The sequence below is a fragment of the Hoplias malabaricus genome, chromosome 7 (assembly GCF_029633855.1).
Source record: "Hoplias malabaricus isolate fHopMal1 chromosome 7, fHopMal1.hap1, whole genome shotgun sequence".
NCBI classification, from domain to species: Eukaryota; Metazoa; Chordata; class Actinopteri; order Characiformes; family Erythrinidae; genus Hoplias; species Hoplias malabaricus.
Genome location: NC_089806.1, coordinates 15,682,990 through 15,697,110, shown reverse-complemented (window position 1 = coordinate 15,697,110; position 14,121 = coordinate 15,682,990). Strand labels below are relative to the sequence as shown.

The 14,121-nt window shown below is 38.9% G+C and overlaps 1 protein-coding gene across 1 annotated transcript; it reads left to right on the top strand.

Moving 5' to 3' along the window:
• The first annotated feature begins 1,231 nt into the window (after positions 1–1,231).
• On the top strand, positions 1,232–13,945 carry kif25 (kinesin family member 25). The gene is made up of 15 exons (XM_066677813.1): positions 1,232–1,308; positions 1,504–1,569; positions 3,396–3,518; positions 3,633–3,768; positions 5,918–6,021; positions 6,316–6,392; positions 6,493–6,532; positions 6,645–6,712; positions 6,850–6,924; positions 7,732–7,872; positions 8,245–8,421; positions 8,853–9,007; positions 10,135–10,359; positions 12,291–12,446; positions 13,261–13,945. The coding sequence occupies exons 1-15, from the start codon at positions 1,240–1,242 to the stop codon at positions 13,410–13,412; spliced, it is 1,764 nt and encodes a 587-aa protein (XP_066533910.1). The 5' UTR covers positions 1,232–1,239; the 3' UTR covers positions 13,413–13,945.
• Positions 13,946–14,121: the final 176 nt, after the last annotated feature.

The window sequence follows — 14,121 nt, the reverse complement described above, 5'->3', positions numbered from 1 at the left end:
GTACTTCTATATTTGGGACTTTTGGGTCTGTTAAAATATAACATTAACTCTGTTCACTTGGTCATTTCATGGCTGTGAGACACTGTTTGTAGACCTGGCCACACAGTGTACTGTAAAATGATTGGACAGAGAGAGGGATGACAGGCAGAACCTCGGAGGGCGGGATCATAGGAGCTCCGGTCCGGACTGGGCACTTCTCGAGGAGCTTTAGCAATGCTGTGAGAGGCAGCGGTGTTTTAGCTTTGACTGTTTCCTTAATCTGTGATCACACACTCTGGACATTTTATGACTAAATACAGTAAATATCCTACAGATTGCTCCTTTAAAGTCACAAATTAAAATTTAATTTGTAAGTGTCCATTCTTCTGTGGAGATGAGTTTTACATAATGTGTACTCAATGTAAATCGTTCGTCACAACAATATGCAAACAAATAACTTGTAGCTGCATTTCACGTCCATCCATTATCTGTAAGCGCTTATCCAGTTCAGGGTCGCGGTGGGTCCAGAGCCCACCTGGAATCATTGGGCGCAAGGCGGGAATACACCCTGGAGGGGACGCAGACACAACACAGACACACACACACATTCACTCACACCTAGGGACACTTTCGAGTCGCCAATCCACCGGAGCACCCGGAGGAAACCCACGCAGACACGGGGAGAACACACCAACTCCTCACAGACGGTCACCCGGAGCGGGAATCGAACCCACAACCTCCAGGCCCCTGGAGCTGTGTGACTGCGACTCTTAATTTTTAACTCATATGTGAATTCGCATAACATGTCATGCACAAACATGTCATCCTTTAAAGTGATGAAAAAATATATAAATTCTTTAAAAATTAATTTAAATTCTAGTGTCCCTTAACATTCAACATTAATCACATTAGTCTCCTAAACACGAGGGGTCTGGAACAACGAACGCAAAGACGAAAAATAGACAATAGATGGCGCCAAAGTGTAAACAGAAATAGAGAAACACTGTTTAATTTAAAAAATACACTTTACACCGTTTATAAACTGTAGTGTTTTCAGGTGTGTATCTGTGAACGCAAGAGGAAACCTAGGACTGCGACAGTGAGGACTCTGAGACACTCTGAGACACTCTGAGACAGACCGAGAGAGAAAGAGCAAGAGAATAGGATGCGTGTGAGAGAAGGCGGTTAATCGGATTAAACTAGCCCCAGACCTGAGCAACAACGGAATGACTTTACTTTCGCCACAGCCAGCCTCAGAAAATGCCGCTATTTATTAACAGAGACCAGATATTTGCGCATCAGGTTCATCTTCTGGAGCACAAACTTCGGGTAAGAGACTTCCCTGAATTATCCTCACTACAGCCCTCTCTGAGGAAAGTGAAAACTAGAGACAACTACGACGTTTAAACTTATTTAAATGTATCTTTCTTTTATTTCAACTTATGAAACAAAATGATGCTTTAGATTATATCACAGCACGTGTTACATCACACTCTGTGTCTCTGTGACTCCTGTGTTGTACAGAGTAAAGAGGAACGGATTCTGGAGCTCGAGACTGAGAACGCGCTTCTTCACCTGAGACTCGCTGAGGTAAAAAAAAAAAAAGAAAAAACAGTAGGCAATAACCGTATATTCGGCTATGATTGTATTATTATTCTTTTGTTCAGACTTCGTTTCATTGTCACACTTGTTATTTTTGTAAGTTTGTTAATAAATGTAGGTACATTTGAAGACATTTTAGTTTCTTGGTGTCTTACAAACCTCATACACGAGATTTTTAACGTTTTTAAGTGTTAAAATATCTGAAGCTCATTTTTTCTATGATGCCTAAAGACCTGAAGACAGGTGTTTAAACTTTCCACTTAAACATTTCTTTAAGTTCAAGTTTAAGTTCAGTTCACAGAGTAAAAGGAAACAACTATGAGGCCTGAGATGTTTTATGCAACACATCACAGTTTTAAAAGAGCCTCTGTATATTAAACTAATTTGAGACCTGTGAACTAATTTTCCAATGAAATGCAGACTGTTTTAAATAGATTTACATATTTTAGTTTGTGTGTTGTTCAGTTGTTCAATTTATATTACATTTTTTCGAGGTCTTAAAAAGATGCTAAACCCCTAGGAACAGCGTTTCTCTTAAAAGACCTTGTAGTAGAGGGAGATACCTCTTTTACAACATCTGTAGTTTCACCGTGACACTAATATTTGCACAAAGCTGCTCAATAGCACTTTAATGCTCCATATTCTTTACAAGTGTTAAGTTTTTCTTGACACTAAAGTAATGCTGCTTTGTGACGTCAGTTTTAAAAAGCACTATATGAAAAATACATTTGACTTGATTAGATTTTTCTGTATTGTTTTATAGTTATTTGTTATGCTTTTATGACATCCTTTAGTGAACTCTCCTGAATATCAAAATGTACTATTAGACTATGGATCACTACTTTAGTGATATTTTAGATATTCTGCTAGTATTTCTATAGAATAAACATGTGGAAATAAACAAGTTGGAAAGAAAAACATGTAAATAATAATAATAATAATAATAATAATAATAATAATAATAATAATAATAATAAAATAAATCACAGTGGCGTAAGCATTCTTGGGCCTAGCTAATGACTCCTTTAATATCAGCATCTATCTATAAAGTCGACAGTGATTCTGTTATGTTACAGTTAAGGGTGTGTAAGAATTTGTTCCGACAGATGGTTTCACTCTGAGTTAAGAGGTTTGTCCCCAGACAACAGGTGTTCAATGGTGTTTGATTTACCTACACACACAATGAAAGGATAAATAGGTTAAACCTGCGGACGGAGATTAAATGCTCTGATTCAGATCTACAAGAAATGGCCTCTTCATATTTACATCTTAAATACATTATGTTCACAATTATTCAGATCTTTGTATTTACTGTTTTTATTTCTGACATGTAACTCAGCTTGTATATTCCATTAAAAACACTGCTGATAGCATGGGATGGTCTACCCCACAGGCATATGACCCTTACTGGGCTCACATTGCCCAGTGCCAAGTGTCAGCTAGAAGAATATAAGGACTCCAGCCCTGGGTTGTGGAGTAGAGTTTTTGGGATAAGTTGGGATGATGCTGGTCACCATGATCAGTATTACTTTGGGCTGCGTGCAGTCAAATGCCATTTTCAGAAGAGCAGTGTTTGTAACTGCAAAGAGGTCAAATCTATCTATTAATACCATAATTCTTAAAAGAAATTAAAAATGGGTAAGAGTCTAAGCCTATTCCTAATCCATAAATAATTTCCAATACCACTGGCGCCAAAATTTTATTCCCAGTCTAGACCTAATCCTAGTCTGAAAACCATCCCCTAGCACATTCTTTGTTCCATTTTCAATGAATTCTTATTAATGTGTACCCAATAAACCTTTTTAATTTTCAAGTGTATGGGGAGACTTCAGCGGGATCAAGAGGAAGAAATATTAGCAAAGAGACGCTGTCAGCACCAGCGAACTATGCCAAAAAGGACACACGCTGCCCTTGCTCCTCTCCTCTCTGAGGTGCAGGTAAGGCCACGAAAAAGGGGACTCATCCTGCTTGTGTGATGCTTGATGTTAGTCAGGTTTGTGTATGGCAGATTCACGGTTTTGAGTGTGATGATGTTGTAATGCTATTTGCAGGCTCTGAAACAAGACTTGAGGGATGTTTTTGCTGTATACGTGAGCTTTGCCACAGAGCTGGAAAACCAGAGCAAACAGCTGTTGGATTGTGTTTCTAGCACAGCTCTGCAAGCTTTCCAAGTTGGGGACATCAAGAGTGAGTATCTTTAAAGAAACCAATTATTCATGTACATCCACATATTTCATTATTTTTTTATCCAGTGAGTCTTCATTAACTCTGGTTTCCATTGTAAAACAGAACACTTGTGCTAGGATATTTTAGTCTAGATTATATACATCTAGTATGATCTAGTATGATTGGATTATACCCCTTGGGCCCCCATATACAGTACTTTCTTCTTTACTTCCTCATCCTATTGTTATCCTTCTCTCCGCCCGCTGCTCTTGCTCCTCCTCCCTTATATAAATCCACAGTGTTATTTGTAATCAGAAGTATTGTGACAGAAGCTAAGAAGGATGTTTCAGAACTAATCCCTGATGTCCCCCTCCCCCTAGCCCTTCTAAAGCTTCTGTCAGCAAGGTCATATGTCTTGTGCGTCACCTGGTTTTCATGGTGACAAGCTTGCAGAGGACTTGTGGATATTATCCTTTGTCTTACACACACACACACACACACACATGCAATTAACTCTGCAGCCTCTTATAGGAAAATCACATTTACCACAACCACAATACAGACAATGTTGCAACGTACTGTATGTTCAATTAAAATGAAAAGGGAAAACATGGATTTGTAAATTATCTTTCACCTGTATTACATTGAAAACACAATAGTACATTATTTGATTTAAATCTTATTTTAATTTTGATTCTTACAATATATTTCAAAAATTAAATAGGGACTGGAAACATCAAATGAAGAAGATTCATCACTATTCACTATAAAAAAAGGGTAAAGGGTCTATGTTGCATTCCAAAATGCAGCAGACATTCTGTAGAGTCAGGTCAGCCTAGCACCCACAATCTCTTCTGCAGCCATGCCTTGGTAATGTGTGCAGAGTGTGGTTTTGCTTGGTCTTGTTAAATATGCTTGGGCATCTCTGGAATAGATGTCGCATTGAAGGCAGGATATGTTGCTCCATGACATATCCTGGTTTTGGAATTACTTCTGGTAACAGTCTAGATGGTTCCCTTTTCTATGGTCAGGAGCACACTATCCATGTCTTCCACAAAACACTTAATTATAAATATTAATTTCCACTCTGTGATGGTCCATCCCAAATCCTCCAAGCCCAGAGAGTTTGACAAGGCTTCTAGACACTGTTAACAGAAGAGTTCTTTGCAATTTTACTGCATGATGAAGTTTTAACACAGTATTTTTTGAGCCCATTTTGTTATGCTGACTATAGATGAAGCACATATTTGAGATGAATGCCGTCTGAGGAATCAGAGATGACCATTACTTATTCAGCTTAAGCTTGTGCCCACTGCCCACTGAATTTCCTCTAGATTCCTTGAATATTTTAATTGCATTATGCAGCATAGACAGTGATATATACTTTGAGGAACAGTGTTTATAGACACTTGTGCCAATCACATATCCAACTATAGCAGATATGCATTAACTTTCCTGTTTTTCATGTATGATTCGCTCCCAACCTGAAACACAGATTACTCAGTGAGGTAATATAGAACTAACTAGAAGTAAATTGATAGTTTTATAGAACATCACTCTGCATGGCTACACATGAGACTGTCTGAGAGTGGAAAGATCCAATCTCAGCCTCAGAGTGACAAAAAGCCAAATGAGTAAAAACAGATCTGCCATGAGTGTTGTAGCTCATGTGACCAATGTATTTAGGCTTTGAATAGACTTAATATAAAGAGTAATCACACATTAGAAGCACCGAATACCTCTTTGTTTTCATTCATTCATTATCTATAACCGTTTATCCAATTCAGGGTCGCGATGGGTCCAGAGCCTACCTGGAATCATTGGGCGCAAGGCGGGAATACACCCTGGAGGGGGCCCCAGTCCTTCACAGGGCGACACACACACTCACACATTCACACGGACACTTTTGAGTCGCCAATCCACCTACCAACGTGTGTTTTTGGACTGTGGGAGGAAACCCACGCGGACAACACACCACACTCCTCACAGACAGTCACCTGGAGCAGGAATCGAACCCACAACCTCCAGGTCCCTGGAGCTGTGTGACTGCGACACTACCTGCTGCACCACCGTGCCACCCCTCTTTGTTTTTTTTTCCATCAATTCACAACACAGCTTCTGGATTGAAAAGGTTGGATTTTCAGGATATTTGTTATCTTACATCTGATAGAACTCCAGGGTCATGTGACTGTTCTGGAGCACAAGCTACAGGAGGAAAAAGAAAGGTGTAGAACAGAAAGAATGAGGAGGAGGCTGCTCCACAACACACTGGTCGTAAGTAACGTCTTCAAGGAATTTGTTATTTTTTCAAACACAACATAATCCATTATAATGAATATTTAATTTAGGTTATATTGTGCCAGCTTTATGGTGGAGGCTGTTTATGAGACTTTATTGTGCCACAGGGCCTGTATGAGGCATGTTCTTATAAACTTAAAGACATAATTAATTACTATAAATTATTCACAACCTATGATGAATGGAAATTTAGACTCACTTAGGAATTGCCCTGATGTGGTTTGAAATGGATAGTCCTTTCTAAAATATGTTAATTATATCTTGTTCCAGGAGTTGAGGGGTAATATCAGAGTGCACTGCAGGGTGCGCCCTGTCCTGCCTTTTGACTACAGTCAATCTATCAATGGGTAAGAGTCATTTTTAAAGTGTTGTATTATTCTCCTCCACTTTCATAACACAAAATATACTGAGCTGAAACTGATATTAACTAAAAATTTAATCTTCAAGGCCCTCTTCATCAGATGTGGTGGTGCAGGCTTTCAGTGACGTGAGTGAATTGATTATTCTAATATTTATGTGGTCTATAAAGTACAGGGGCCGGTATTGACTTGCGCTGCAATCTTACACCATGGTGTAATTATGTTACACTTGATTTTCAGGATTCTGTTCTTGTGAACTGCGGCAAACCTGGAAGTCCAGTGGTGAACAAAATGTTTGAATTTGAGAGGTATTTTGGCACTATTTCAACTGCTTCAGCTGTGAATACATTTGCTGGACTTTAGGAAAATTAGACATGCTTTTGATTAATGCATATTCTGGGGAGGGGTGTTTGACTATGTGTCTACATGGTGATTTATTTAACAGGGTTCATGGTCCAGAGGACAACCAGGATACTGTGTTTGAAGAGGTGAAGCCCCTTTTAACCTCTCTCTTGGATGGGTTAGTACTGCAATTAAAACCTTTACTATTATGGCTGGATGTAGTGTAATTACGTCTGATAATAATAGAAATAAAGTAATTTAATGGTGATACAGCTCTTTTACAAATATTACAACAGTGGGTCTTAACGAAATGACACGCTTTGGTGAAAATGACAAAGGGGTCAAGCCTCACTAGGATCACCCTACTTAAGCAGCTCTGGCCAATTTCAGTTCCTGTTCTTTAAATAATAATTAGCCACTGCGAACCAAACCTTGAGTGAGCAGCAGCAAGGAGCAAAGCAATAAAACTTAGTTTCTTTGCTGTTGTTGGCTCTGTTTAATGCTGTTTAACCCTACTTTTCCACTGTCACATAAGAGTGGATCGAGCGATTTTATATATTCTAGTGGAGGTGGTAGAATTTTAATGGCTCACCTACTGACCTTTGAAGAGGAGCCCAATCTGAATGGCTCATTGAGTCCCATGTTTTCTGAATACACACTCCAAAAATATTAAAGGAGTTACTTATTTCTCAGTTTGTGGTTTGATAAGCAAATCAGAAAATCAAATGCATGTGCACAAACACTGATAATATTCAGGTGTTTGGTGGTTCTTTTTTAAAAGGACAAACAATAAAATGCCTTACCCTGACACCAACAAATAATATCTAATATTTATTCTAAAACACCCTACTGAAAAAAATACTTATAATGAGGTGTGTCCATTTCCAATGACCAGATTTTAATTAGTATGCATATTTTATAAAGCTTGTTGTTTTTTGTGTTATTATTGCACTGGTGTAATATTGATATTCTGCCTCTTGTTCAGATATAATGTGTGTATCATGGCATATGGGCAGACAGGCAGTGGAAAAACATACACAATGATCGGCTCCGAATCGGAGGAATCTATAGACCCAGAACACTCTCAGCGAGGCATCATCCCTAAAGCAGCAAATGAATTATTCAAGTAAGCTTTAAAAAGCCAAGTGGCTGAAAACATAGCATCCAGCCGAGGAACTGCATTAATATCAATTTTATTTAATATGTTTGTTGTTCATATGGTTAGCTGGAAGTAAAGTAATGTATAGATTAGAGAAATGTGCAAAAAGATGCATGGAAAGACTATTAAAACTTTCCATAAAAATACATTAGTATAACTCACTCTATTTAAAATTCATGAACAAATATCAAGCCAGAAAGCTTGACATAAATGTTAAAATATAGTGTATTCCTAATGATCCCAATTATGTATGTTGTTATTTTATATATTTTATTCCGTATTTTTTAATCTAATACATATTATGTATATATAATGATTGCTGTGAATGTATTCTATCAGACTGATCTCAGAGAAGCCTGCAGGGACTCATACAGTGGAGGTGTCTGTGGTTGAGGTTTATAATAATGAGCTGTTGGACCTCTTGGCCAAAGATGAGGAGGGAGTCAATGTGGGTTTGAAAAGAGAAGTCATCACAACGAGCACAGGCACAAGTGAAGTCCCCAGTCTTATACATGAGTGAGTAATGCTGCAAGACCCCACTAGATAATTGCCACAAGATAATTGTATTCTTCATTGAATATTATCTAAGAAACAGGAGCTTTCTGTGTGATGCCATGTTTTCTATTTCTATAAACAAGAGGCCATTTTTGAAGTACTATTGTTTGTTTTAGATGCAAATCACCTCAAAATCTGTCTCACTCAAGACCCAGGGCAGATGCAACAACAACATTTTACTGTCTTTATAGAAAATTTGGTTTTAATAATTAAAGAGTAACTGTTGGAAAATCAGTGGCGTGACTCATGGAAATAAATGTATGTGTAAAATGAATGTTTAATAAAGTATATCACCTATTGTAATAATCACAATAGTTATTTTGTTTAATACTAGACTGTGTTTACCAAACAGTATAAAGAAATTAAAGATATGTTTGTGTGTTTTCTGTCAGGGTGGTTGAAAGCAGTGCAGCAGTGATGCAGCTGATCAGTGCAGTGTTGAGACTGAGGGCCCACAGCCCCACGTGTGTGCACAGAGACTCCTCCAGATCCCACCTCATCGTCACCCTCACTGTCACCTCCAAAAGCCCCAATGCTCTGGCACTGGGTACAACAGACACACACACACACACAACATTCAAGAAGTGTCATAAATGCACTCTTTAAGACCATCACTCGTAGACACAGGGCCCAATAAAATGCCTCTCTCACTCATTTCACATTCACATCAGACACATTATGCATGCTCGCACACACACACACACACACACACACCCACACACACAGAGAATTGGTTGCATTTTTCGTTTTAGAACCTGCTCGATTAAATATAAAAGAAAGTTTTCATGTGCACACAGCTCCAGCTGTTCAGTCAGTTCAGGAAAGCCTTATCTGAAATGCCACATGCTCTAAAAGTCTTTTGAGGACAGCTTAATTTTCTCATACATCTCCAGAATAAGTTATCTACACATTCACACACATGAACAACTGGGAATGAAACCTTTGCCATTAAAAAGAGAAAAGTTTTAACTGTATTTTATAAGTTTTCTCTTAGGGATTCTTCATAATTGATTTCATAGCAGCCCACTAGTTGAAGTGAGTGACTCATGATCATTAGAACGCAGCCGATAGAGAGTGAGCTTGAGCCTGTAGTGAGCAGTTGAATGGATTACGTTTTTTTCTAATTGACTTGTTTTTATGTAAACTGAAAACGCTACTTTTTTCCACAAAGAAACAATTTGACTTAACTATAGTTTTCACTTAATAAGTTACTTTAATAAGTTAATTTGATGATTATTATTTTCTCTTATTATTTTTTACTAGACTGGGATTTACTGGAAAATATATACTCTCAAAGACTGTATTTCCAAATACATTGTTGTTGTACTAAAATAATAACTAAAATGTGTTACAAGACATAAGAAGCAAACTTAAACCCATTTCCTTTATTAAATCCTGACGTGAGAAATGTAATGTAGATCAAGCAAACTATATCAGCATTGGCATATGAAACGAATAAAGGGTTAACTCTTATTCAACCCGTATAGTGTCCCTTCATGTAGCACAGGTCCTGAGATCTAAGAGTCTGCCTGTAAATTCAAATCATAAATGTGATTTAAATTTCTCATTACGACTGAAATTGATAGCTATAACAACCTCTTTGCTATAGTGGTGTGGTTTGGTGCAGTGGTATTTTACACTGAATGTGTGTGTGTGTGTGTGTGTGTGTTGCAGCTCGCAGGTTGCAGGGTGTGCGGCGGGATGCAGAGCGTGGTACTCGGAAAGAGTGGTGGAGCCCACGCTGCCGCAGAGCTGCCTCCTCAGGCTCCTCAAGTCCTGCCTCCTCTCCACACCCCTCCCCCTGCCAGTCACCATGCCCCTCTCCTCGGCACAGCATTGCACAGGCACCCATTAGAACCAAGCTGCAGCTTGTGGACCTGGCTGGCAGTGAGTGTGTGGGTAAGCAGAGAGATCATTCCTAAAACTATTTATTTAAATGCTGTCACAGTGAGCCAACAATTCACTTTATCAGAGCTGTCACTTCACCAAGTGATAGAAAAAAAAATCTAACTGACAGTTTTCTCCAATGTCGTCCACGAAGACATGTTTGGCGTCTGATTTTTTATTCATTATTTTTGTTCTACAGTTCCAGTGCTAATATCAATAAGATTTAATGGAAGCTTATGACCCACTAGTTAAATTATTATATACTCACTAACAAAAAGTAATGCATCCAGATTCTTGCAAAAATCTGTATGCAGTTATGTGTCATGAAGATATGGAAATGATTATAGGTTTGTTCTGATTAAACTGCGGTCAAAAAAGACATAAAATGCTATATAAAAAGCCCCTCAGGTGCTACTTTTGGGTAGTGTACCATCTTTATGAGACATTATTGACTGATGACATGCCCCTATGACACAAAGACATTTTGCCCAGTTGACAGACTTTGAGAGGGGGCACATCATTGGACAGGGAAAAGCAAAATGGTAATTTTGATAAAATGCCACTATCTAGGCAGTTCTGATCAAACTGTTTGGAGGTTTTGGGAGCAGTGGTGTCATGGATGAGAAACCTGGACTGCTGTGGACTTGAACCATAAAATCTTTAGCGATGAATCCAGGTACTGTTTGGGATCCGAAAACATATTGGTTTAAATATGGAGGTCTTGTCATTTGCACTTCAATCCTACCTTTGCTGTAGAGCATCCATCCCCAACCATATCTCATATTATATCCAGGCTAGAGGTGGCCTAAAAGGGTACTAGAGCCCCCATTCAATTATCCCCAATAAACTTATACTTTTCCTTTAATATTGTAATCACTCACATATATCATTCATTCATTCATTCATTATCCATCCATCCATTATCTGTAACCGCTTATCCAATTTAGGGTCGCGGGGGGTCCAGAGCCTACCTGGAATCATCGGGCGCAAGGCGGGAATACACCCTGGAGGGGACGCCAGTCCTTCACAGGGCAACACAGACACAGACACTTTCGAGTCGCCAATCCACCTGCAACGTGTGTTTTTGGACTGTGGGAGGAAACCGGAGCACCCGGAGGAAACCCACACGGACACGGGGAGAACACACCAACTCCTCACAGACTCCTCACAGTCACCCGGAGCAGGAATTGAACCCACAACCTCCAGGTCCCTGGACCTGTGTGACTGCGACACTACCTGCTGCACCACCGCGCCCCAGTAAAGTTCAGTGTTACACAAATCTGCTGAACAGATAAAAACATTGCCAATGACCATAAATATTCAACGCCTTAATATTTTATCTGTAACCAGTCCAAATCCAGATAAAATCAGTAGTGTGTTTATTTAAAATAGTGTATTTTGTCACTATTTTTAATTTTTTAATTCAGCCATTGTTTAAGAACAACTTGATGGGGTTTCCCATAAATGGATATGTATATTACTATAATAATAATAATAATAATAATAATGCACCTAGAAGGTTTTTTTGGCATTTATTTAAAAATTAAACTTTAGATGATATATGTGCTGTGAGGAGTTGGTGTTTTCTCTCCGTGTCCACGTGGGTTTCCTCCATGTGCTCCAGTTTCCTCCCACAGTCCAAAAACACATGTTGGTAGGTGGATTGGCGACTCAAAAATGTCCGTAGGTGTGAGTGTGTGAGTGAATGTGTGTGTGTGTGTGTGTGTGTGTGTGTGTGTGTCTGTCAGTGTTGCCCTGTGAAGGACTGGCGCCCCCTCCAGGGTGTATTCCTGCCTTGACCCCAATGATTCCAGGTAGGCTCTGGATCCCCGCGACCCTAAATTGGATAAGCGGTTACAGATAATGGATGGATGGATGGATGGATGAACTTTACTGTATTTATTTATTTTAAAATGTGCCTAATATTGTTACATGGGTTTTAGGCATGTCAGGAGTGAGTGGTGCAGCTCTGTGGGAGAATTCCTGTATAAATCGCAGTCTGTCTGCTTTATCTGATGTACTGGGAGCTCTGGCTGAGCAGAGGCCTCATGTACCCTATCGCAACAGCAAACTCACACACCTTCTGCAGGACTCCATAGGTGAGTACTACTGGATCACCAAATCTAAGAGCACATTTAATGTAGAGAATAAACAGTAACTGAAGATAAATGTACCCTTTTTAGTTTTTCAAACATCTTTCAAGTCCTTTGGGAATCTGTATATTCAAATTCAAACAGCAAATTCCGATTTTATTGGTTTTGTTCAAATCTCAGTTCTCAGCAAGTACTATGTTGAGGACTTATAGAAGACATAATATACTCATTTTCCCACAAGTTAACGCAGTTCCATGAGGTCTTAATGAAAAGTCTGACACAATACCAAAGGGATCAAACAAATGTCACAATGACTGGTTACAGCGCCTGTTTTTTTATGAGCCACAGCTCAGTTCAGTGTTAGAGCCCTTAGCTATTTTTGCTTGTAGTCTTTCTTCCCCATTCTCATTTTTGCTGTGTTTATTCCTCTATATTTGTTGCGTGTGTTTTTCTTTGTTTGACCTAATGTTGTGCTATCCGTGGGGCTAGTATCGTGATTGGAGAGAAACTTCTAAAGTTAATGCAGCCTATGTAGTAGGATGCAGCATGAAATCAGAAATTCTCGTTTTAACCAGTGTTTTCTCATTGAGGCCGACCAAAAGTATTTGTGTTGTTTTATTTTACAGTTTGTTGGGTTGGCAGATTCTCCACATCCCCACGTTTCTGTGCTCTTGTGCTGAAAACGTGTAATATTATGTCCTTTATACATGTTGGCCTTATCACCAGAAAATCATAAAATCTGTAATGCCTCATTTGCATTGTGTGATAAGGGATTATTCTATTTGTCCACTAAAAGCTGTCTTTGTGTCCTGTCATCTAGGAGGGGATGCTAAGCTGCTGGTGATGCTCTGTGTGTCTCCCACTCAGCACTTTCTCACTGAGTCTCTGCAGTCTCTGGGTTTCGGGTCCAGAGCCAGACAGATCCAGAGAGAGCCACCACGCAGGAAGAACACTGCAATAAAGATAAAGTAAACCAGCACAGAAACTAGTGGATGACACAATCTCATAAAAGGATGAGTTTTACAGCTTAAATGACTATGCTAGGTTTTCATGATAGAGGTTCTGGTCATGAGATGACAGAGAGATCACACGGCTGACACAAGACTGTACATGTGGTGGTGTAAAAGTTTAATCTATGAGAGAATATTATGACATGCAAGTTCTGATTACTTTAGGCTCAAAGTAAACAGGTTCTACCACTGGGTTTTGATGCATCAGATGGTGTTGTTTGGTGCTTATGTGACTGGCTTCTGTAACAATGACAGGTCAGATTACATCCAGATAAGTCTGGGCATCTTTTCAAGATGTTTACAGCACATACATGTTTTTGGGATGGTGCAGACCAAAGACCAGGTGTACTCCTACTTGTATCTGTTCCAGTTGTTGTGAATGACACTTGGTAATCTCTTGGTATTTTTTTAAATTTTATTTCAAGTTTAGCCCTATGTGATATCTATTGCATGTTTTATATATATATAATGAACAGTATGATTTGGTGATGTAGTTAGAGGGGATTATTTAAATTATTGAAAATTTAGATTATGGTCCTTAGGAACCAGCAATATCACAGAGCTATAAGCATTATATATATATATACGATTTTTAAAAGTTAATAAAATGGCTCTAGTCTTATCATCGCCCATGTAAATAAACCGGAAGTCCAAGTTAGTATTTCCTTTAT

Bases quoted from the DNA above. Each gene is read 5' to 3' on its own strand.
- kif25 (XM_066677813.1), top strand. From the start codon at position 1,240: ATGCCGCTATTTATTAACAGAGACCAGATATTTGCGCATCAGGTTCAT. The intron at 1,570-3,395 runs GTAAAAAAAAAA...TTAATTTTCAAG, and splicing joins TTCACCTGAGACTCGCTGAG to TGTATGGGGAGACTTCAGCG. The intron at 9,008-10,134 runs GTACAACAGACA...TGTGTGTTGCAG, and splicing joins CCCCAATGCTCTGGCACTGG to CTCGCAGGTTGCAGGGTGTG.